Raw genomic sequence first — 26497 nt, 5'->3', positions numbered from 1 at the left:
TCGGCCAGCCAGCCGGCCGGTATTCACCCGACTTCGCTTTACTTTCCTCGGCCCCTCGTCTCGGCACGTTGGAAGGGGAGCGGGTAGGCGCTTAAAGGACACAGCGGTCGGTTTTGGCGGGCTTTATAGCGACCAGCTGCGTGAAGCGTCCCAGGCGGGTCGCCGCTGCAGCCCAGCTCCTCCGGTTGTGCTAAGGAGCTGACAGCAGCTGCGGCTTTTTCATCTCTGTTCAGCTTCCCCCTAATTCGTGTGAGGAAGAACGACTCATAGGTACTATGCAGGGAAACAAAAAATGCAATCTGAGGGGCCTTCTTCACGTGAGGTAGAGGAACTGTGGCTGCTTGGACCAGCTAAAATCCAGTCTCGTTTGAGGACCAGAACTTGAGTACTCTATCTCCTGGTGGCCCTGCTGCTATCAGTATGGTAGTGGGTGGCTCTAGCTGTCTCATGGCCTACAGCTTGTCCCTGGGAGAGGACCCTGCAAGAGGCAAATGCCTCCTGTTCACCTCTTCTGCAGCATTCCACGCTGCGTAGCTCACTAGCACGCCTCCCAAAAGGCATTCCCTCCCCTCTCTGCAGTCCAAGTGCAGCCTTCACACAGGAGCCATTTCACCTGTGTCACAATATCTGTTGCCCTTTCTTGTCCTTTTTGCCAACTCAAATGTGTCTCTTTCAAATGGGAAAGGGACTGGGGCTCGTGACAGAGCCTGTGAGCTGTACAATGCATATTGTGTTCATTTTCTTCTAAAAACTGAAAAGAGGGAACTGGACCATTCTAGTACTGTGCAATTTCACATGTACTATGCTGTAAGTAGTAGAGAGCATTAAAATTTCAGGAGACAATGATAGTGATGTTTCTGCTGCTTAAATCATTGGTGAAATAAAATGTAGCACCTGTAAGTCTAGATGAGAAACAGCTGAGGGAGAATGTTACTTATAAAACTGCAGGTGATATAGAAAAGGTAAGTGGGAATCAGTGGTTGGTTTCTCTGTGATGATACAAAAGGTTTTGGGATGCCAAGTGGAACTATTTAATCATAGATTCAGAACAAAGAAGAGTACTTACCTTTTCATATGATGTATAATTAAGATGTCGTATTCATTACTACATGACATTGAAGATGTAAAAAGTATACATGGTGTCAAAAAAGGGGTAAATTCAAGGAGCAATCTATTACTGAATGTGATGCACGAAGAATGTACCTGCTTTTGGAAGTCCAAGGTATGAAAACTGATGAAAGCTGAGACAGGGATGTTATTTGCTAACTATCTATTTTTCATGTTCCTGTGCTTTTCTCTAGGCACATTCCATGGCCGCTCTCAGAAATGGGATACCAGGCTATACTGGCCTTTGATCTGAGCCAATGTTACTCTTTTTATGTTAGTACTGCTTAAGGATTAAAGGTTCTACTTAAATACATAGCCCTCCTTGAGGAACTCTTATGCTTGTCAGTTTATACCACTACAGATGACTTAGATTTATCAGTCATTTAATTTTTTTTCCAGGAGTATTAGTGACAAGCATCTGAGTTTGTACTACCTGCTATATATGTTAAATAGGTTCCTGCATCTATGAAATAGTGGGTTTATTTTCATGGTATGTACACAGTATTCTGCTTTTGTAGAACACAGGCAGGCATTTTTTTCATTAAATGCATGTTCCTTTTTTGAATTACATGACTTCATTTAAAATACTGGCCTTCTAATGAATGATTCTAAAATGTTCTCTGACAGCAGAGTGGTGATCTGAGGAGAGGACCACTGCATGCTTATGAAGAAATGCTCTTTGAGGATAAGAACTTTAATTTTTGAAGTTATTTGCTACAAATTGTGCTTTGAACTTTGGTTTGTGCCAGACCTTCCCACAGAAACTTTCTGGGACTAGCCAATTTTATAGTGTCATTATCTATTCATAATGAACTAAACCACTGGACAACAGAAATATTTAAAATAGAGCATCTTCAATTGTAACTCTTGAAATTGATTTAATTTCCCCTACTTCAGGGGCCTATTTTTACTGACCAGTCATATTAGCCAAAATATTTTCAAAAGTAGCCAAAATATTTTCAAAAGTAGCCAAAATATTTTTTAAAACCACTTGATTCACATTTCTGCCTTTGGAACATGACTAAAAAGCTCTTTGTTTAACAGCCTGCCTCTGAGTTTATATACGTTTCTGTCCTTCCACTTACTTTTTTTTAAAGAGTTAATTACAGAAGATTATGGGTCAGACTTGTACAGGAATTAGATGTCTAGCGCCCCTTTGATTTCTCACTGAAAAAAATGGGATTTAGTTATCAAAATACCTCCACAAATTGAGTCTGTGACAATTTTTTTTTGATCTTGAATAGACTATGTGTAAAATCCTACAAATCTGGGTCTATGACAGGTTTTTCTGGTCTTGAACAGACTGTGTATAAAATCCTTGTTCTCACCTATTTTTCTCATGTATAATGTTATCATTGTTTTCCTGAAATAGGTAGAAACAGATGACCAAACAGCGCTTGTTAGTAAGCCCAGGAATAAAGGAGGAAATAGTAATCTTGCATCAGCTGGATTTAACATTATCAACTCTATCATTGGATCAGGCATTATAGGTAAGTATACCTTTCTTCACTATCCTGTGTTCAGCCTTGTTTACACATGCATGACTATCCAGTTTGGAGAGTAAGATTGTTATCTTTCTTTGTGCTGCTGTTCTTAAAGATTTTTCTATATTTTTCTTTGCTTACTATGCAAAAATCCAGAGGGGTCAGCTGAGAACATATCTCTCAGTGATAAATACCCTACAGCCTCTTTGCCATAATGATCAGAGAGAACTGGCTGGGCAGGTGCTGACTGAACTTCACACCTAAGCAACACTGTCCACTAAAAATGATATTTCTGAGGTTATTAAGTATGCTGGTCCAATTTGGGAGATTGATAGCATTTTTTTTTAATTTGAATATTTCTTTATTTTGGTCATCACAAGTATTTGGAAAGGTTTTTCTATAATCTCTCCTTTTCTTATTTACAGGATTGCCATATTCAATGAAGGAAGCTGGTTTTCCACTAGGAGTACTGCTTTTATTTGGGGTTGCCTATATCACAGGTACTCTAAAAGCAGTTTCTGTTGTAAAGCAAAAATTAGCTTTGCAATGTTTAGCTGATCATGAGCTTAAAGATGCCTAAAACAAATATATCTATGACAATAAAAATGGCAATTTTTTTCCTTACTTCACTAATCCCTTGAGCAGATTAGTAAAAGTAGAGAATTATACTGTGCAACATATAAAGCTGCTTTTTGTGTGCATTTTATTTTCGTAAAGCCTAGTTTCTTAGACTAGGTCAAGGTGACATTTGGAAGAATAGCTCTTATTTGTGCCTCATAATCACCTGGTTTAGTCCATGGTTTTTACCCTAAGAGGCTGATCCTTGAATGGGTTGTATATTACTTTTTTTAAATATGCCACAGAATGAAAACCTTTGTCTGTACTGTGATTTTTAATATTTTATTTAATTATTATTCATCAAAAACCAAAAAAGTATTTACCTTCAAAAAGGTACAAGTTTTGAAATCATGTGGTGAATAAACATAAGTAAATCTATTGCCTTCAAAGAGAATTTTTGTGAACACTGTGGATTCAAGTCTTAAATTGACAAACCAAGTCAACATGAATGGCACAAATTCTGTTACCCGTATGCTGAGCAGTAGTTGATGCTGTTTGTTGCTTGAAATACCATTTAAGGGTCTGCATAAATGATTGAGGTTTGACTGGACAGCAATATAACATAAGGAATATGTCCCTTATGAATAGAAAATTTTCTGTATGGGTGATGGCAAAATACATTAATGAAATCATACCATAAACATAGCTCAGAAATTTCATTTACTTTTCTGTAGGAAATCCAACTTGTCCTTTGCATTTCTAAGTATTTTGAAGACTTTATAGCCATAGGACCATAACCTGTGAATTAACCTCAGCATTTTATGATGTTGAAGATGTGGCTCGGTGTATCTTGATCAAGCAAGTTGTAACTCTAGTTACAACTTTTTGACTTGTAGCATTTGAAGTACAGGCTAAGTATGTAACAATAGCATTTATTTTCCATAGTTTTTACTGAATAATTGGCAAATAGCTGTTATTTAGCATTTCTCACTGTATTTAATTTTGGGGTATGTTTTTAATTTATATGGGGTGTAGTCCTAGATTGACAGACAAGTACAGTTTTAGGTCATTTAACAATAAATCTTTTTCAAGTTTTGTGGGTCTAAGATGCCTTGCTACAAACATTTATTATTTCTTGTACAAGATTAGCTCGGTATGCAACATAATTGATAGTGAACATTTCTGTATCTCTGCTTTTGTCTGTTCCCAATTATAGTATGGGTATATTTCGTGTAACAATTGCATATGCTCATGGGAATTTCTGGATTGGCTTTCACATTAACAAACAGTAGAAATGGCCCTTGTAAAGACTGTGAAAATTTCATAATTTTAGTTGTTCCCAGAAGATAATAAACACTGATACTGTTCACAGAAAGGAACTGTTCCTATTGCAGCATAGATTACAAGCTAAGTGAAAGCCAGATGAGGAATAGACGAGGTCTAGCTACTATCTGTCAAGACATCTGCACTAAGGTAATAAATTCTGTGCTGTAACTAATCGGGACTGGAAAATCCCATGGTGCTCAAAGAAATGCTAAGGCATAGCTTGACATAATAGCTATATTTTGAACTGTTCTTCATTAAAAAATTGAGGTTCAATCTGGGAGTAATTCCGCCTATGATATCAGCTCTGTCTCAAGGCGCATTGCTTCATAGTTTTCCAGATAAATCACTTGGTGTGTTTTATTTTAAAAGTATCCAATAAAAATGTTTGTAATAGTTTTATCGTAAACAATGGAGAAGACAAAATACTAACAAGGCTTTATCTTTCACAAACTTAGATAAAAGCTGAGTAAAGTGATTGAGAGGTCTAGCACCATGACACACGCAGTCCTCGTATTTTGCCCCCTTTCAGGATATAATTAAGTGCTCCATCCATTCAGAAGCCCTCTACATTATTAATTGAATTTTCCTTTTTTGGTGCTCGTGACAGTTCTTGTTCCCTTTGACCATACTGAAAACCAAGGAAAATGAGCCCGTTTCTGCTGTTCCTAATTGGGAAAGCTGGAATTTCCTTCCTATATGAGCCTATAACTCCTGATTTTGGTGGATTGAGATCCTTTGTGAGATTTCTTATCCCTGCTCTTCCCAGTGCCACTGTTTTCCTTTTTATGAACTGTTTTTTTAAGGAGTGACAAAGATGAGCAGTAACCAACCACAAGTTGGTTCCTACTGTCTTTAACAGTAATTTTATATTTTAACAGATTATTCTATTATATTACTGATCAAAGGAGGAAACCTCTCCAATACCAACACCTATCAAGAGCTGGTCAGAAAAACATACGGTCTTGTAGGTTATCTAATTCTTTCAACTCTTCAATTTTTATATCCATTTATTGGTAAGAACACATATAAATGTTTAAGTTATATAAGTAACAAGCTTTTTCACATTACCTCATTCTTTCACTGGTTAAATATTAAGAACTCTGTAAAGGATATACTGTATATGCCTCTTTCCTATAAAACAAAATAATTAAAAATTACTTGGTGCATTTTGAAGAACAACTGAGGAAGAATTCAATGAATTGGAGGACCAGAATAATAGAAACTAACTGAAATGTAATAACAGAGAAATTCATGATCACACACTTAATAATTAATAACAAAAGTAGCTATGAGAAATAGCTAAGAAGAGCTGTTCTAGAATGACTAACACAGCACAGATTTGGTGTGCCTGAAAGAAAAGGAAACTATTACTTTAGGAGTATACCGAATTCATATTTCTTTCAAAGATGTAGTATTACTGTCATTGGAGAAGCCACTGATCAGGTCTTGCTTGAATATTATGTGCCGTCATTGCTCTTCAAAAGCATTATTCAGCCTTATACTGAATGAGCTACTAGGAAGTTGGTCAGTCAAGACCAAGAAGAAACAGATATAATCTGGGCAGGAATTAATTAGACCAGAAGTTTAAAATGAAGTGATGTTCTGAATCTGTCCCCTACAGTAGTAACATAATTAAATCAAATCTTACATAAGCTTGATGTTTTCACACAAGTCACCTGCAAGAGGTGGTGACTTGAGGTACCAAGCATCTGGACTTGGTGACCTGATTCCCAGATCAAAATTCCTACTTTGGGAACAATCAGTCTGAATTTATTATAGGTAGCTGAGATTTTTAAGGGAGTCAAGTTACTGTTACTGCAGGCAACAATGTTACACATGTTGACTTAAAAAAGAGTATAATTACTACTTCAAAGAGAATACGGAAAATTTAAAAGATCTCAGTCCTTACTGTGGAAACAGTTATGCATACATATGTGCTTGAATTTATTTCTATAAGTAGTGTTAATGACTTACAGTTTCACAACAGGGAATATTTATGCATTAGTTAAGGTCAGTACCTATATGTATGCTGTCTAAATGGTGAAGACCACATGAGTACATAAATATATTTTGTGTGTATGTATACACATATGCACACTTCTAGTGTAGAATAAGATAAGAATGAAATACTAATGTTAAGGGCACAGCTCTTATTAATGAGATGAAGGAATGGAAGTTGGTATCTGATATTTTCATCTGTTTTTCTCCTTTCTTCTGGTTTAAAGATTTTGCCAACTTTCTACATGAGCTAGGAAGTCCTGTGCATTTCATTGCAGGACTGATTGTTAGACTAACACAGGAATTTTACTAAATAGAAACAAGAATTTGAAAATAAACTGAGAAAGAACTGCTGTTAGAAAGAAACAATTTTAAAAAGCCTTTTTTTCCTCTCTGAAGTAAGTTTATATGGCAAGTGAGCACAATGGACTTGCTTGTCAGACTGGGTGCTTGCTTAAGTTGTACTTGTTTAAAAAAAAAAATAATAATAAAGGGGAACATTAAAGATTTTTTTTTTATTTTGTTGAAACTCAGAAGATGTTGGTGCTAGCCAGAATTCATGCAAGGATAGTGGCATATAATTCTGAAATCTACAAAATATGTGTATTAAGTGTTTATCAAATATTTCATATTTGACTTGAACTAACCAAAAATTGTATTTTCTTTAAGCTATGATCAGTTACAACATAATAACAGGAGACACTTTAACTAAAGTTTTTCAGAGAATTCCTGGAGGTAAGATGCATTTAAAAAACTCGGAACAGGGAAAATGTGTTGGCTAGTAATATAGCTAAGTATTTAGGGATTAGCATCCTGTGTCAGTCTGAAGTAGTCTTTCTCAAATAAAAACTATGAATCCTAGTCATCATTGGACTAAGTGTGAGTGAAGAGACCACATGCTTTAATGAAATACTAAGCAAATCGGAGTCTTCCACAGTGGTATATTTAAAAGGTCATAGTATTTTGTCATCTTTTGTAGATATTACCTATAATAGTAATTTGAAAACTGAAACTGCACTTCATCTAGTGAATAATTCTGGATGACTTGCAAAAAATATAGTGGATTTAATGCTTGCCTAAGCATATCTGTAATAGTTAGTCATGAACTGCATATCTAACTTTCAGTTCTTTTAGATATTCACTGCAAAACCAGATGTGGCATTTTGAGCTTTTTAACTTATGCACTCGTTACACTTCCTCTGCTATGAGTTTTCACAGCAGAATTAGTGGAGCAATTTGTGTGCATGTTTGCCATCTAGTTTAGCACAAAGCCAGCTAAGTTAAAACATTCTTCACTAGCAAATTAAACTAAAAAGAACATGTCTGCGATGAAGCGGAAATTAGTATTTGTATGAACTGTTTGATTTCCACAGAAGGACTATAATTTTATGCAGGTGAAGCCTGCAAATTTGGATACAGTTTTAACTGCCACACTCCGTTGTTCTGTGAATACCTGATCAGGTTGATAATGACAGTGAATATCTAATCATTTGTATACAATATGACTTCTGTAATAGGAGGAACCCCTAGCATGGCACATCTCTTCACCTGGCTGGTAGAATGCCTGCCTGGGAAGAGGTGGAAAATCATTATAATCTCCCAAGGAACAGAGGGAACTGAACACAGACTTTCCATGTCAATTGCCAGTCACTTTCCAGCCATAATTACTCAGCAAGCTTTCATTCAAGCCAGTGATTCATGGCAGCCTGACTGAAACTGAGATATGTTTTAATTTAAGTTGTCATTGGCTTGAGAAAAACACCAGTTGTACAAATAAAATCCCACTAATTGCAGGGAAAATTGTAACATTATTGTTGCCTTCACATGGTAATCTGTATTTTGCAAGTGGAAGCCAGCTGACAGCAAGAAAGGAGGTGCTCAAAAGAAACCTCAAAGTTAACTTACTTTAGGACCTTTCTTTAAGAATTTGCTTATCTACAACAGCACAGTAATTGATGTCAACTACACAGTGTCAAAAAATCCTGAAGAGTAAATGGCAGAAAGAAGTAGTAGAATGTTTTACTTGCAGTCCGCCAACAATGACCCAGGCATGGTGAAAGACATTAGTACTAATCAATATGTAGAAATGCCAGACTTCCAAAGTTTGGTATAATATATCCTATATGTTATACATTTGGTTGAATTTGCAGAATTCTTGTGATTATGCATGTGCTATGTATGGATTCCTCAAGGTTAGCTAATGCCTAGTCTCTATTTCAGTGTTACTTAGCTTGAATAAAGGGGATAAAAGCCTGGTCAACATCAGAGTTTGTTACTCCTAGCCTTTCAAATGTAACTAATTTGTTCCTCGTGTCAGTCTCTTAGAGAAATAAATTTTCTTTTTTTCCTTTAGTTGGACCAGATAACGTGCTTACTGACCGTCACTTCATAATTCTTCTTACCACCATCATCTTTACCTTGCCTATATCTTTATATCGAGACATAGCAAAACTGGGAAAGGTAAATCGTAATAGCAGTTGATTTCTGGTTTACTTTTCTGTATGCCATTAGAAAATAAGTGGCAGTCATAACAATGTATTTGAACTCAATTACATCTGGCTAGAGCACGTTAAATATTTTAGAAGTTCAGACAGCACAAACTGAAGCATAAGAGGTTTCAGTTGAATATGTAGTATTCAGTGTGAATATTTACTTTGAGGGTGACAGGGCACTGCAACAGACTGATTGTCCAGGGGGGTTGTGGAGTCTCCTCTGGAGATATTCAACCCCCTCCCCCGGACGATGTCCTGTGCAACCTGCTCTAGGTGAACCTGCTTTAGCAGGAGAGTTGGATCGGATGATCTCCTGAGGTCCCTTCCAACCCTTTGCATTCTATGATTCTGTCCCAAGAAACACTGGAAAATTTAGAACAGTTTAAGCAAAACTTCAGTCTCCATATGAATCACTGGACTTTTTCCATCTACTGCAGGTAAAACTCAAATCTTGTAAAGCACTGTGTGATACAGGTCTGATCTTGAAATGCTGAGCACCGTTGACTAGAAATATTTACATGGGAACATCACTTAAAATTAGGCAAATAATTGTGATTGGCTAGTTACTCAAAAAGAAGAACAAATTAAAAGATGATATCATACAAGCTTTCTAATTATAAATATTTGACATGTGATATTTAGAACTTTACTTGGTTGTTAATTATTCTTTAAAAAAAAGTACACTATGCTGCTAAGAGGACAACCTTTCAGCTGCTTACTGACTGAAATTGTGTTTTCACCTTTACAGGTATCTCTTATTTCTCTGATTTTAACCGTTGTCATCCTGATTATTGTGATGGTGAGAACAGTAACATTCAGTCCACAAGTGTGAGTATTCTTACACTTGCCACAAAGTGAGTTTTTCATCACGTGTAATCCATTATTTCACTGTTATATATATCTGCATGGTTTTGAAACATGGCTGTTTTGGGAGAGACAGATAATTGAAAAAATAAGTCTGTATTAACAGTAACACAAAATGAACTGCTAAAGCATACTTTATCCTTTTTAATAAATTCTATTGCACATAATCAAAGTTAGAAAAAGTCTCAAAAAACCTACAGATTAATTGGAAATTGTGGGTGATATGGCTAATAGCAGGTGGCTCCTGAATGGGCATGTGAGGTTGTTTGTCATTTGAGAAATCTTTAATTTTGTCCATTATTGTCAGAGAGCCCGTATTTACAATCTTAAAATAGATACTATTTTAGGAATATTTCTTTTTCTGTTAATATAATGATTTCATAATAAAAATTGCATACAAATAATGAAAAGGAAAAAAGAGAACACAATGATAAAAACTTTATTCTGCCATTTGAGAAAACAACAATATAAGCAGGCAAAACTTTTCCAATGCCCATGCTCTGAAAGTAGTATTTAACATCGGACGTTGGAGTGTTCTAGACAACTTAGTAGACACGAATGTGTGTTGCAGCAATATTGTTATAACTGTATTGCAAGAAAGTGTTAGGAATCTATTATCTTTCCTCTATGGCCCATAAGGTCTGTCTTTTTCCTCATCCTTTAAATGTGAAGATATGTTAATAAAGACGTCAAACTCTATTTCTGAATGTGCTTTTTTATTTATTGGAATAGTTTTATATAGTATTCTAGTGTTTCTGTAAGAAGTGGATTCTTCCACCATGATTGTTTCAGCAGTGTTACTCATAACTGTGGCTTAATTACAGGGCATTCATGTTTAATGCCAGGAAGATGGCTAGAATAGCAGTTTCCAAAGTTGTACCAGATTATGTTGTCTATCATCCATAAAGTGATGCACTTAGAACAGTGTGGGATTTCCCTGCCCCCCCATATTTATGAACCAGCATGTTTTTCATACTGTGTGTTAAAAGGGTATTTGAAAGGGTAGTCTTAAAATTCTCAGTCAAAAAAGGAAGAAGCTATCTATAATGGTTATGGATGACCTTGTTACTATGGTAACATTTCTTCTCAACAGTTGTGATGCATTGAAAGTTATGGAATGCATGGCTCTATTTTTCCTTACAATAAGTAATATTGGGTTTTGAGTGATTCTTGAAGTTTTACTTTTTATTTCTTTAAAGACTTTCATTTTTGCTTTTACACTTCTGGTTTTCAAAAATGCATCTAGCAACTTGATAAACTGTTAATGAGAATTTTTTGCCTCACAAACATTCTATCAATGTCTATTTTTACTATTTGTATTTTACTGTTAGAAATAAACATGTACTTTAATTATTGAAAACCTCTCCTAATATTTTGTTAATGGTATGACATCTATTTTTCTGTAATGAGAATAAAGAACACCAATATATTTTAAATGGGTCCCATCATAGTATTATAACAAGTGAAACAAGGAAATAGCGCATTTACTGTGAATCCTTATTAAAATAAAAAAGAAGTTGAAGTTTTCAGAGATTTAAAAAAATCATGATTATGAAACCTAGTCCTCAGATCTGTCATATAGGAAAAGGATTTGTACAATCCTAGGTAAAGGCTTGATGGGGCCAAGAGTGAATATTTAATCCCTACCATTGTTATATGGCAGAACTGATTGTATGCTTGCCATTGATGACAGGTGTTTGTCTAGCTAGTTCTTGGCAATTCCATGATTTCCCATTCCAGTTCTTAACTAGCGTTTTCTTATGAATTCTTCCTAAATGTGTATCATATTTCTCTCATACTGCATTTCATGTTGATTGCTTCTTGGCCTAACCACAATGGGTATGGACAGCAAACTGTTCATTCTTCTTCAAAAGCTTAAAAAACACCTGTAAAGAGCTGTAACTTGTCCCCCTTTGGTGATCCTTTCTATAAACAAACACAGTTCCTTTCAGTGCTTCTCTTCTTGTAGTTTCCTGTGCTACTGATCATTCTCAGTGGCTGCCTTAAGTTTTCTGTAAATTGAAGTGATATTGTGGTGCCCCAGCAGCCTGTGGCATTCCCACTGGGGAGCAGAGAAGAAAGATTGACGTATCTTCCACACAAATTTTCTTGAGGTCCCTTTCAGCTGTATATTTTGGGGATTGATACAGTCCTGTCTATGTAACCTGGTTTGATGTTTGCCTCTTTGGAAAATAGCATGACATTGAGGATGTGCCTTGAATTTGCAGTCTAACAGAAGCACCAAGCCCTTCTCTGCAGAACTCTGAGCTGGCAATTTTTCCTTTCCTTTACTCTGTTCTCATGAAGTTTGGGTTTGTTTTTTGCTTGTTCTCTCCTGTCCTGTTCTCGCGAAGCTTTTTTCCCCCTGCATAACCGTAGAATTTGTCATTAGAGAGTTGAATACTGCTTTATCAGATGATTTCTCCATTTACCAACATATCTATAATTTTTCTTTTTTCACCCCGTTCTCTTGCATGCTTGTGTTAACTGCGCATTTCATGCTTTCTGTTAAGGATGTTTCTTACTTGTTGTTCCATCATTCAAGTTACTGATGAATACATTCAAAAATGCTGGACCCAGGTCAGGTTCCACTGGGATCCCATTCCGGCATCTTCCCACTTTGATAATTACTCTCTGAGTAATAGTCAGTTTTCACGTACCTTTAGATTTTTCAGAGTGAAGATTGCTTCCCTTTGAGAGGTATAACAAGATTATCTGGGAATGATACAACTTCTTGCTTAAATGCAATTCATGTTCTAGTTGAAAATTTTATCCATTATTTGGACAACAGAGAATATTATCTTTCCTAGAAACTTTCGCCAATGTGTTACACTATCAGTGAAACAACAATGTCATTACCGTTTTTAATTATTTGATGTGCTTGAAACTGTAAGCTGAAAACAGCAATTATAAGTCTTTAGAGCGTTGCATATTTTTTTAACTTTTAGTTGCTTTGGGAATAGAGCAGGTTGTACAGGGACATTATAGGAATGTTATTTTCTTGTTAGTTCTCAGGAAAAAAATAATGTATTTATGATGAGGGTTGTTTGGGTTATTAAATACAATTTATTTCCTCTTATGACAAATATGAAACTGAAGTACTTTTTTTTTTTTTTTTCCTTATTTTGATTAATATCATCCATATGATTATTGTTGCCTGAAGGTGAACCTGCAGATAAAATCCAATGTTCTGGACCCAGAGTTTACTCACAGTAGTTTGAGATGTTGGATAAAAATACATTTTGATGATCCATCCTTTACTTTATTTCTACCTGATTATAGCTGGGTATTTTTCTACTGTGATCAAAAACAATGGGTTAGAATTATCTCAAACTGTAAATGCGCAGTATGTTAATACTGCATAAAGTAACTTCATGCTTTAAAGCTGAAACTAACATTCATTGCTGTAAAAAGCAATATTTTATGTAGCTTATAAAGATGGATCTTTTTAATTTGGTGTTCTTTTGGAAAGAATGCCATGATGCCAGTGTCTGCATAATGCATAAATCTCTAGGAAAAACTTCAAGAGCATCTGCTGCACATAAATAGGATGTGAGAATTACTCAGCTGGCAGCTGATCACAGGGATGAAACGCCAAGTGTTCAGGAAAATAGCTTGAAAGTAGAAAGTTAATTCTTTCCTTCACATAAATAATCCAATAGTAAGCAAAGATAAACTTTAATGTGTGATGAAATTAAAAAATAAAACCTAAGCTACTCTATATTTACAGAACTGCTAAGGAGTTCATTAAGGAAGAAAGAGAAGTTAAAGCAGCTGTAACTAAGTGGGGATGACATATAGCTTTGCCTCATCTGTGTTCTTTAACAACCAAGATTACTTTGATTAATATAAAATTCAAGGGTGATGTGAGCATTACATACTTTCTTTCCATTATATTGATTGAAGTTATATTCAGCATCTATGAACATTTTCAATATCTTTAAACTTCTGAAGTTTAAACAAAAACTAAAAAGGTATTTTACCTTAGAATAGAATTGAATTCAAATTTTACAGTTAGATTCCTAAATGTCTAAATCATTGAATTAAGCCTGAATTAATCTGCCATGTGTTCCTGGATTATTTTGATAGCTGCCAGTTTGCACCTAAACTTGGTGGTTTGTAACTGATCTTCAATCCAAAACAATGAAAATCTTTTGCTCATTCCAACATGTAGCTCCCCTGTCAAACTTATGACTTTGCTTCCTTCTAGAAATTAACCTTTTTTTTCAGTCACTGTTTCATACTTGCAAGCTGGGTTGAGATCAAGGACTTATGTTTCTCTTGCCCTCCTCAAAGACATTTTGCTTCTGATTCACTCTGCTGCTGTATTGTATTTGGCAGTGTTTCTACATAAATAACAGAAAAGATTTTTACATAGCATGGATCTTAAGATGGGGAGTCAGTATTACACTGTAAATCTTTTACAAGAAGTAGAAGATATGCTGGTCTAGACTGCCAAACAAATTTGTCCAACTCTGACTCATGATCTGGATGTGAAGTGTCTTCCACCCCGCTAGGAGGTCTTAACCTTTTCCTGGTTCATTTGTTCATTTCATTTTCCCCTGTTCTTATGTAAAGAAACATGAATATTTTCAAAACTTTTTTTGAACTTACTAACATGTATTATGCTATACTTCTCCTTTACATATACTGAAGACTGAGCAGAGTCTTATTTTCTTAACTTCTAGGCTTTCTTCGTTGCTAGGCTTCACTGCCTTCCCACGGACAGTTCTAACTGTCAGTCTGTCTTGCTGTCATCTTACTTTCAGCTGAGACTTTTTGCTGTCTGGAATTGCCCTTGGAATGTCTTCTTGTTCAGTCTTTTATTATTTTTGTTCCAAGTATCACAGTTATATTGCCTCTCAGCTTTTACTTTGTGTTACAATTTCTATGTATGATAGACAGTACAGCTCTCAATAAATGCATTTAGTATCACATATTTCTTCTGTTAACTTTCATCACATTTCATCTAATTCTCCTTCTTCAGCACGAAAAAAACATTTGTGTTCATGCAGGTATGGCCTGTGTTTTTATACACCATGTGAAGAGCTGTAAGCTAGCTGGTTTTGTCATGGATATTTGCAGCTAAAAAAAAAAAAAAAACACCAAAAAAACCAAAACCCAAACAGTTCCATCTTGAACAGTAGCAGCAGGATTGAAAATGCAGAGTAGGTATAGTGTTACCTGGTATTCTTGTGATAGACTTTTTCAGCCTATGCCTGCAACTGCCTACACAGATGCATGTATTTATATGAATGTATGTATGTTTACCTTGATACTTGGTATTTCCATTAGGTGCCCTTTGTCTTGTGAGTCATTTTAAGTGATTATTCACTGTATGGCTCTTCTGTAACTAACAGCTACTCTTTCCTGACACAACTTTCTCTTTCCCAGTCTGAAGCCTCATTTTATATAGACACTTTCATGTCACCTGCACCTTTTTCCAGGAGCTTTGCATAAGTCTGTATGTCCTGCAGGCTGGACTTGGGGGTGATTTGTTTTTGATATGGTCAGAACTCTGGAGCTGTTGACTCCTAGTTCTAAACGCTTAGAAATGAAATTTCTTATCTTGTTGCTTTCAATTTAGTTTACATATCACATCTGTGTGAGATCCTTCTGTTCCCAAGGCATGAAAATGTTTTTCAAAACACATGCAGCAGTGTGACTTACTGTAAGAAATAGTCACATACTGTTGCATATGTCATCTGCACAAGCGTGCATTGTATGACATTGCAATCTGCTGGTAGTGCTCAAATCATGGATCTGAAATTCAACCTCCATTCTGCAACTGGAATGGAAGGAATTTATCATCTTATGCTGCTAAATAAGCAGGATTTTGTTCTTTTGGATTTTTCCCCCCAAATAATACTCTTAATCTGATTTGTCATTCATCCATAAAGCAAAGCTGTATTTTGGTCTGTTGCATATTGCTAGTGCATAAGCTAACACTGCAGGGGAAAAACTAGCTCCTGTGATTTTTTTTTTTTATTTTTTTTTATTGATTATTTGGCCACTTCATTCAAAATGTTTCAACTGAAATTCACATGCTTAATACATGCAATTTTTTAAATCCCTCTTTGTAGGAGCTTATAATATAGCTATACTATTGCACAGGATGTACCATTTTCACAGAAATTAAATGTGTTTCAAGCAAAAGCATTCCTTATTTCTGTGCATTTAAAAAATATTTTTGTTTATAGGGTATTAGATAATCTAAGTGTTAGTTATTAATAGAGAAGGGGGTAAGGAGACTTTCACAAATTCTGTTGTCAAAGGATAATAAAACAAATTTTCATTCTGTGTGTTTGATGTGAAAACTGACCCCTAGTGGTTATGGAATGGAACAGTTGTCATGTTAGCTTTCTATATTCTGTTTTTCTTTTGGAATATTATTGGTGGTTTTTTTTCATAATCAGATATAAATGTTTTTATGAAAAATAATTCATTCAAAATTATGGATATGAATTGTCCATGGACATATCCAGTGATTTGAAATCAGTAGCATCAAGTTAAGGGATGCTATTCTGTGCAAGGAAGTACAGCAGCTATAGTGGGTTGGAACTCCTATTTCATAAGACAAATGCCAGATATCTCTATTTCATCCATGGTATTTATTACAACTGCATGCTGAGTCTGAGAAGGTTTTAGGAGGGCCATATTCAGCTGCTTAAGACTAGAAACCGTATGTTACACTAGTCAAGACAATATACTGCATCTAAGGACAAAAATCTGAACTTGATTTTGATACTCAGGTTGTGTTCACTTCAAAGTTAAGCTTAGCAACCACAGTTTAAGAGCCAAAAAGGTGCTCTAAGTCTGAACTGAATGTGTATTAGATGCTAAATCTGTCTTTTACAATGTAGAAAAAGAAGGATTGACTATTTGAGCTCTCACAAAGTAGTAAGATAAGAGTTCTGCAAGGGGAAACAGCAACATCTTTTTTTTGTCATCTTTTTTCTTTTTAGCGGGTGGGGGTGGAGTTTAAAGATGCAATGAAACCTAGCATAACATATGCCACTATGGCTGTCAAACGCAGCTAGTTATCACCAGCTAGAGGGAGAGACAAAGCTGCCATTGTTACCTTCACAGAGCTGGTGTGAGTGCCATACTGCTTTTTAGGGCAGTAGGAAAATAGCAGTTAAGGCCTCAGCCGGCAGCAACTTTCCCTCTAAATAAAACCAAAACAATCAAAGTTAGCAGCAGCCAACGTTTTAAGAGCAAGCTTCTCTATACTGTTCCTTTGTCTGTGCTTTAACATTACAAATATAATGTTCAACTGGCTTGTGAATTTAATTCAATATTTTTAGCAAATTGTTCTGGAAAAGGATGTTTTGTGTCCTCTTTTCCTTAATTTGGTTCATGTGTCAAATGGATTTTAACAAAGTTTGCTGATGGTTTTCTGTGGTCCTCCTCTGAAAATTGCAATTACCACAGGTCCAAAATTGTGAGCATGTCTTAGAGGAGCAGACATGGAGGATATTACATTCTTGCCTGATTACAAAAGTCTCCATGTACTCTCTTACACAGTATTTTTATCACTCCCTTGGGAACTAGCATGATCCCTTTCTATGAGGAATAGTTGAAACAGGTGTAAAGAAAAGCAAACTGCCTCACTTGATTTGTATCCTAGAAAAAAAGTATCTCTAGACTGCATGGGTTACATGTGCAAAATCAAAGGAAGAAATTGCCTCTAAATAGTCAGAAGAGATTTTCGGTTGAGATAACCTTAGAATCAGTAACAGCTTTTACCTTTCCTGTTGCTGTTTCTTGGTATATGATGACTCAAAGAGTTTATTTACAAGACTGGTCACTGAAACAGGCTGACATTTTTGGCTGTAAAAACTGATTGCAGAAATACTTTAATCAAAATAAGGGAAGTGAGAAGGGTATACCCCTAGTTTCAACTTACTGCCGATGAACACTGTGGCTTACTTCAGAGAGTTCTGGAGATCTGACTAGTAGTTCTGTATTACAGCATAGTATTTTAAATTCTTTTTCGTAACTGATAGTTGAAAAGAGGATAATCTGTTAAAACAAATGTCTGTTTTAGACCCAGATCAGAAAATGCATGGATATTTGCAAAATCAAATGCATTACAAGCTGTTGGGGTGATGTCATTTGGTAAGTAATTTTTTTTGTATTTTCAATATTCAGATCAACTGTAAAAAATTACTTTATTTCACGTTTTGGACCAAGAAATTGCATATTTTTAATTGTAATTTTTTTATACTCATGTTAAGCTGGTTTAGAAAATAATGAAATTGACTTTGAGTCATCCATAGGTGAATTTAATTGTTATGGTTTAAGACATTATCCCCGTCCATTGTCCATCTGGCCACAGAGGCTATGGCCACTGTAGCAGAGACAGTGGTGTGGCACGTGAATCTGGCTGAACTGTCCAGGTCATCTTAAAATACCTGCGCCAATAGGGTTAGTCTAACTGATAAACTGAGGAGGCTGTGATCATTCTGCATTCTCTTGGGTAACCTCTGATAGAAAAATCTTGGACTGCAATGAATACATTTGCTTGAGAGTGCCTGTTGCTTCCCATTTCTTGCAATGAACCATTCCGGTGAGTCTCCACTCACCTCCATTATCCTCATTCTAAAATCTGTTCCTACCTGGAAGATTTTGTGTATTACTTCTTGTTAACACCGTGATAATCTGAGGCATCCCAATGCTTGCGGCTGCCTAGAATGGATGTCATAGCAAGTCTGAAAGTAGCAAATGACTCTGTGGATTTTAAAAAAAAAATCTCAAACATGCTGTTGGGTTCTTAAGCAAGAGAAGAGCAGGAAGAGGAAATAGAGGTGGAATGGAGGTGTGGAGGGTGGGAAATGCCATGGCGTTTTAGCCTAGTGTAATCAGAATCATCTCAGGATGAATATAAACCTTCATCAAATCAAATGAGTAAGTAAAAGTTCAAACCATTTATCTTTGCCACTCATTGCAGGATTAATGTTTGTATTTAATAATGAGTGGATTCAAACTGTGCTGTGTCTCTTCTCCCTTGGAATATTCATTCCATAAATTTATTTTATATGCATATATGCATGGATTCATACACTTGCTTTAACTGTTATGTGTGTTTCAGCATTCATCTGCAACCATAACAGCTTTTTAATATATGGCTCTCTGGAAGAACCTACACTAAAGAACTGGTCTCGAGTCACACATGTGTCTGTCTCACTCGCTGTTGTTATCAGTGTAGCGTTCGTTGCATGTGGATATATGACTTTTACAGGATATACAGAAGGTAAAACATTTGATCCCTCAGTTTTGGTGCTTGCTGTAATCCTTATATTTCGCCCTTCTGTCTGACTTGTCCTGTTAATATCTTAGTGATTGCTAAAACGCCAAAATCACACTATGTCTGGACAGAAATAGTTAGGACATTCCTTGTAGTTACCCAACAACCAAAACAGGATACAGAGATGTCAGCTACATGCTAATAGGTGTCAGATTCCCAAGTGTAAGCCTTACCAGTGAAAGTCCTTTCTGAATACTTCATAATTAAAATACTCCTGAGTTCTAAAGATCTGTAATTTAGCCACATGGTTCACTAGCAGAGAGCAGTAGGAACAAAAATTACCTTGATTTTTCTGCAGGGTGCCTGGCATATATTTCTGTATATTTGCCTGTATCTTTTCCTGTCTGTGCTAATATAGCATCCTAGCTCTTAGAGATATTTCCTATCTTGTTCTGTGGTAACTAATCCTACTGTCACCTCTGTGTGTATATGAATATACATATATCTAGAAATATATATATAATCAATGTTACATCATATTATTTAACATAATTTTTTTTGAAGTAGAAAAGGTGCTTTCAGAAGAACAAGGCATAAATTTGTTCAGTGCATTAGCTTCTTCAGTAAAAATACAGATTTTATAAGCAAGCAGGTTTGCTGTTATTTAATAGTGCTGTTCCAAATTGTAGGAGAAGGCTTCCAAGCTTTTTCATTTCCCGATGAGCAGCAGCATGTAGAGAACAGAGGAATTGTAGGATGGGGGTTAGTGCTTGATCTGTCTTCCTTTTTTCCTGCCTCCAGTGCTGTTTATGCAGAATAACTTACTGTCCTAGATGCAACTGTAGCTAGACTAAGTGCAGACTGGCTGAGATATTTCACGTATAGAAAGCTCTGACTGCAGCTATCCCTCAGCGTATGACTCTACTGTAAGCAGGTTCCATCTTACCTTTTGTCTCTCCTGTCAAAATATTTTGTCCATTTTCTCTGAAGTGCACCTTATTGCTTCTTCACTGTGATTGCCATTGTGACCCTAAAAGTAGTAAGTTGTAGGACAGTATAGTAATCAAGTAGAAAAGACCTGGTAGATCATCTGATCACTGTCTTGCAGCATCTCTTGCGCCTCGGAGATCATTGTTCCAGATTCTTTGTGGTAAACATTAAGCAAGATGATGATTTGGATTCTATAGCAATGCTTTTGTTGTTAGATGTAAGAAGATTTGCTAGGTAATAATTCATATGTTTATAATGGGCTTTCAGGGTCAGAGTATTTGAAATTCTTCACTGCAGCTTACCAGCTATAATAATACTGTCAGAGAACTACAGTTCTCCAGAGGTAACTCCCTGGTCTTCCTTGTGTAATCGTTCTAGGAATTACATTTTTAAAGGAAATATATTTTTTTTATATATGAGCTTTCTGAATCTGTCACACATTTATTTGAACAAACACCAGCATCTCATACGAAATTTGTGCTAAGGGGAAGGTAACAGATGACAAACTCTTAATGTGTATATGTTAAAATATTTTTGAAAGATAAATGCTACTTGAAATAAAAAAACCTGCTAATAGCAGGATAGGGTAAAAGTTCCTCCTGGATTGTGACTCTCAACTACAGTTTCTTGATATACATCAGGACTGAGGATCAGAAAACCTCAATTAATCCAGTAACTTACACTTCAATTTGCAAATGGCAAATGACATGAAGTTCAAACTAACTGATGTTTTGCTATGCCTCAGGAGATATATTTGAAAACTACTGTAGAGATGACAACCTTGCTACATTTGGAAGGTTTTGTTATGGAGTTACTGTAATTCTGACCTTCCCTCTTGAATGTTTTGTGACCAGAGAGGTAAGAATTTATTGCGTTCTCCCTTCAACAGTGTTGATATGTATTAATAATATTCTCACATTATTAATATATATTGTAGCTGAAGTCAATGATTGATCTGTAATAAATATCAGCATATCCTATCCTGCTACATGCAATGAGTATGAGGTACTAGTTTGTACTGTTTAGTTTCTGGCAATATAATGTTGTATAACATTTATTATAATATTATCCAATATTATATTAATAATATCAGGAATGCTTAAAATTCCAAGTTTGGCATAAATGTTGTTATGTCGAAAATAGCCAAAATTAGTGTATTTATTTTGCTTACTCGTTTTGCTTTGTAAAAGTATCTCCATCTAGGAAAATCCACCTGTTCAATAAATAATTGTAAGTGGGTTTCATTCTGTAGTGGCCAAATGAGAAGAAAGTCACTATACCCTAAATCCTGCAGGTATAACTAAGTCAGTGTTGCAGTTGTTCTGCGATTTTAGTAATGCTTGTTATGAGTTATTTCTGGAAGCGACGAAGAGGTGTTCTTGAAGCAAGAAAAAGATAGGTAAAGTTCAGTCAGTGTATTCTCACCCATTTTTTAGTTTCATAAGGTTGGAAGATTTGGCACAAGATGTTTGTTAACATAAAGAGTAAATTCAAGGTTTAAAATTGTGGTTCTGTTTCAGGTGATTGCCAATGTGTTTTGCCATGGGAACCTCTCAACAGTTTTCCATATTGTTGTGACAGTAATTATTATTGCTGTGGCAACTGGTGTGTCATTAGTATATGATTGCCTTGGAATAGTTTTAGAGCTGAATGTAAGTGAACTTGTATATTCTTTTATTTAATAAATCACTTTTTTTATAAAACAGAACTCTGAAAAAGCCACAGATCTACTGAAAATATTCTGTAATTTGACATAGTAGTCAGTAGAAATGTTAGAAGTATTCACTGCTTCAAAATCAGATAATTAAAGGGGAAAGGAAGTTCAGGAAGTAAAATTCGTATGGTTCTGGAAATATGGCAAGTGGCTGTGACTTAACCAAATGTATCTCAACTGTAGTGGAAATCACTAAAATACTCATCCTAACTGTATTGCAGGAGTGAATCTAACATTTCTTTCTCTAACCCCTGTGTCTGATGAAGTTGGCAAATTACTAACCACTGGGGCAGATCCTAATGACTGCCTGTGCCAAAGGGGCCAAAACCAAAGCGCGGTGGAGGAAGAAAGTACCAGTAATAGTGAGACACTAACTGGAATTTTTCCCTGCTTTGGGCTTAGCAGGGAGCAAAACTGAGTAATTTCATAACCTGAGTGTACGATTTTTAGGAGGAAACTGCTCTGTGTGCCAGTAAACATTCCTGTGTCCGGTATCGCCTCATAGCAGAGACGGAGCTTACCAGACATGCCACACAAGGCATTTATTGACTTGAACCAGTTTTAACACATTTAAGTAACTTTTTTGGTTGGCTGGAACTGCTATGTAGTCTTCTGGAGTCCTAGACTACTAGTTAGCAAAGTAGGCTAACCAGATGAAGTCAGTCTCTCTTGGCACAGAATGTACGTTTGATCAAAGAAAACATTTAAAAAAAAAAATCCAATCTACATTTATGATAAACATTGTCGTAACAGTTTACCTTCAATTTCAGGTCTGCTATTTTTAATAAATAAAGCAGATGTGGAAATGTCATGCTCCAGAATATAAAAGTTAGAAGGTGGAGAAAACTTTAAGGGCAGTCTTTTCTTCTTTACAGAAATATTTTAGAATTCCTTCCTTATGTCCCTGTCTGTGCATTTGTTGACAATTTCAAGCCATATATTGCATGCTTACCTAAAACCGATGGAACAAAACACAGGGTGTTGTTCTTTATGCTATGTAATACCTGTATTTTATGATACATGTACATTACGACACAGGTACCCTGTTCTGATCCCCAGTGCAGTTTATCTGCTAACTGAGCAGTAATGAGTGATTTTGTAGCAGTGATTTAGCAGGTCATACTTGCACTAATATTATAGAACAGGTCTGAATATTCAGATAAATTATCCAATTACCCTCTATTTAAAATAATTACCTACACAGTTTCTTCTCAGTTAATCCTTTCCAAATCATAGCTAGCTCAAAATAAACAATATTCCTACCATTTTTGGTCAGGGTGCATGTTTCCATTAAAATCTCTAGTTCATGGCATCTTTTGGTAATTTCTTTTCTATCTTTTTTCCCCTCTCTTTTTACATTACAAGTGCAGAAAATTCACCTGTGTATGTATATACACACACATAAAAATGTTTAAATATGTGCATGCATACACACATGCCTATCCTGGCCAAATATCTGACTACTGGTATAATGAACCTAATTAACTCTGTGTCTGTATAAATATGTGTTTTACATTTATTATATGGTATAATATGTGAAGATAAATTCACACCTGAGAACTTCCAGTGAGTCTTTCTAGCATGAATAAACATGCGTGATTCCTATTTGGAATGAAATTGTTTTAAAATAATCACTCAAAAGCAAACATTCCATCAGTGCAATATCTTTCCCCAGAGAGACCTAAGCAGTTACTCGGTAGTCAAGCTGATAGCTTGATTCACTTTCAAACAGAAGTTGATAGCCAGGCATTTGAGTGGGTAGCTCATATCTTATGGTTTGTTGGGGTTTTTTTTTCCTTTTTAAGAGAGAATTTGACAATGCAGCTGTATGTATTTGTTGGATGTAATTGTTGCACTTAGAAAGATTGTTCCGTCTTGATATCCACCAGTAGAGAAAAATGAATAGGCAGAGTCTTTACACGTGAAAGAAAGATGATCTGTCTTCTCAGCAGGCTTTCTGTCCAGCAGATGAGCTGTCTTTTGGCTCTTCACCACAGATGGCATTTGCTGCTGTTTCTCTGACTCTACTTACTTTTTCCCTGCTTTCTGCTTTTAAAACAAAACACAAGCCATTGTGTTTGCCCTGTAGTAATTCCCCAGGGAAACCATTCAGTCATACGGCAGTCAAGGGTCCAGGGATTTTGCTGTGCAATATATTCTTTATGCTGATTTGTGTTGCTTCACATACTTAAGAGTCTCAGTTTTTATGACGAAGATACTTTATGCATGCACCTCTTTTGATGTCTGTACTGACCACTGTTAACAGGTTCTACCATAAAAATATACAAAAATTTGTACAAACAATGGTGCAAAGGTATTCAGTAGGCTATATTACTATCTCACCATAATAAAGTTGAAACATAGTGTTTAAGTGTGTGACAAAGTACATGTTCAAAATCTCTGCATAAAAATGCTCTTTTGGCATGTAACTCATATGTTAATCTTCAGTGGCTTTACTATAAAAAGCATTTAAGCAGGTGCTTTTTATCTGTCCCTATATAAGGAAGTATTTAAAGAGGAGCTGAATTTTTAATGAGAGGGGGATTAACTTTCTCAAAGGGAGCTTTGCTTTCATAGGGAAGTCAATCTAAATCAAGTCATAAACATAGAAATTGATCAGAATTCTTTGAACTGCTACATGATGTTTCCAATTGTTTTTTTTTCTTTAAGGCAGTATTATATCTAGACTCCTAGATGGAAGGATGTTAAGTATATTTTAAGTCAGTTGCAGTATTGCAGAACTTTGGACTTTTTCTGTACTTCTGAAGCTGAGAAACTTCTGGTAATCAGATTTAATAGTACTTGCAACATAAAACATTATTCTGTATCAGCAAAGCAAAAGCATTTAAATAAATCTGAATTTATTTGAAATAGATTTAGAGATATTTTTGCAACTTATCTGTGACTCTGGAAAAAAAAAAGTTTTCCATGTAGCAACACTGGGAAAGGCCTCCGTTCTCTGTTTTTACTGTTGCATCAATCTAATCACAACCATTAAAAAATTTAGGCTTTTGTTCTTCAGATCGAAATATAAATGCTTATGAGGGTTTTTTTCTATTGTTGTTTCCCACACACAGGGAGTTCTGAGTGCTACCCCACTTGTTTTTATCATCCCAACAGCGTGTTATCTAAAGCTATCCAAAGAGCGATGGAACCATTCAGATAACCTCATATCCTGCCTGATTCTTGCTGTCGGTGTGCTAGTGATGACAGTTGGGTTTGTTTTGACTATCTTGCATCCCCAAGAATGTAGCCATGGAAAAGAAATGTTCTACTGCTTCCCTAGTAATGTTTCTTTTCACAACACTACACTTCCACCATAGGTAGCATACCAATCTCCAGACTAGATCAGGTACATTTTGCAGGAAGCCATACATGCCAGTTTAAAGGAGAGTGGAACAAAGAGCTTTTATATTTTGATATGCACTAAGAATTTTAAACAGTATAACTGTATTTACATGTTTGTTTTTATGCTGCCATCCTTTTCCAGATAAGACTTAATTTTTAGCTGTTGAAACAGGAATTCTCAGAGGTGCCTTTCAGTAGACATTACTGGAATAACTTGCAAACCTGTCAAAGAAGGCTACATTTTTTTTAACTTAGTCTGCAATGCTGTCTGAAAGTTATGTTTAGGAATATAAACATCTCCCATGTTTCATTGCTGTCATTTAGTTTTTATTCATTTTATAATCTTTTAATGTATATTTATTAGCATACTATAGTGTGGGGTTTTCTTGAAGTCCTGAAAAAAAAAAGTATGTCTGGGTCTCTCTCTGTGTATTAAACTTCTGCTGTTGAATTGAAAGACCCCTATTAATTCTGTCTTTGATTTTGCAGTAACTGTCCTTTACTGCTGAAAGCGTCCCTTGTACTGGCTCTTGAGTCGAGGCCAATTTTGTATTCTGACTGAACTATAATTTATACAATTCAACTGTAACTGTTACAATTTGTGGTCTTCTAATTAAAAGACTTTGCATGAATAAATCCACACAGGAGAATCTGAAAAGATTTAAGTAAACGGTCTTTGTAAAAATTTCAAGATTGACGGTGAAGAAAATGACATGCATAATAAACATGTCTTACATCTATAACCCCATTTATTACTTTCGAAACTGGATTGAAACAATGCTATATGCCGGGCATGTGCAGCTTGAGCAAATTCTGTGAGAAAACATTCTAAACTTGATTATCATTCTAGTCCTCTGATTCTTTGTGATATATGGCTATTGATTTCATCATGGTTTGTTAAATTTTGGTGTTCTGTTATGTTCTCCAAAATTCATTTAACATTAAGTATTCATATATGTATATATAAAAATACACACACACACCCACCCCTACAAAAATGAGTAATTTGAAGTTGAGAATGAGTAATATGAATATCCTCTGTCAGTGCTGGGGTTTTGAAAATGTTTTCTCATCAAACTGTGTCCTTTGAGTTAGTTTTTGCATTATTGTGATCATTGTCGTTCCTTTTGCATACAATTCCTTGACAACTAGATGTATAATGCTACTCTATTTTTATGCTGCTAAATGAGGTGGTGACAGTTTTTGTCTTCAGTTCATCCTGCATGCAAAGCTATTTCATTCAAGACTTCTAGCTAAATAGATCTTTAAGCAAGTGTCACTAGATGATTATAATACTCATAACACACTTTTAAAAAAGCAGTGCTTTCATAATACATGTTTTAAGTATTGTTGGTTTGGGGGGGGG

General features: G+C 35.6%; 1 protein-coding gene across 1 annotated transcript; it reads left to right on the top strand.

Moving 5' to 3' along the window:
* Positions 1 to 2446: 2446 nt before the first annotated feature.
* Positions 2447 to 25106, top strand: SLC38A11 (solute carrier family 38 member 11). Its single transcript, XM_009640743.2, has 11 exons — positions 2447 to 2597; positions 3017 to 3091; positions 5354 to 5488; positions 7143 to 7208; positions 8827 to 8933; positions 9714 to 9793; positions 17880 to 17950; positions 18924 to 19085; positions 20815 to 20927; positions 21590 to 21721; positions 24861 to 25106. Exons 2-11 carry the CDS (start codon positions 3031 to 3033, stop codon positions 25104 to 25106), a joined length of 1173 nt encoding a protein of 390 aa, XP_009639038.1. The 5' UTR covers positions 2447 to 2597; positions 3017 to 3030.
* The last annotated feature ends 1391 nt before the right edge of the window (positions 25107 to 26497 follow it).

This window comes from Egretta garzetta, unplaced genomic scaffold (genome assembly GCF_000687185.1).
Source record: "Egretta garzetta isolate BGI_Z169 unplaced genomic scaffold, ASM68718v1 scaffold16, whole genome shotgun sequence".
In the NCBI taxonomy this organism is placed as follows: domain Eukaryota; kingdom Metazoa; phylum Chordata; class Aves; order Pelecaniformes; family Ardeidae; genus Egretta; species Egretta garzetta.
Note: the sequence above shows the minus strand (reverse complement) of the source record. Positions and strands in the feature narration are given on the sequence as shown.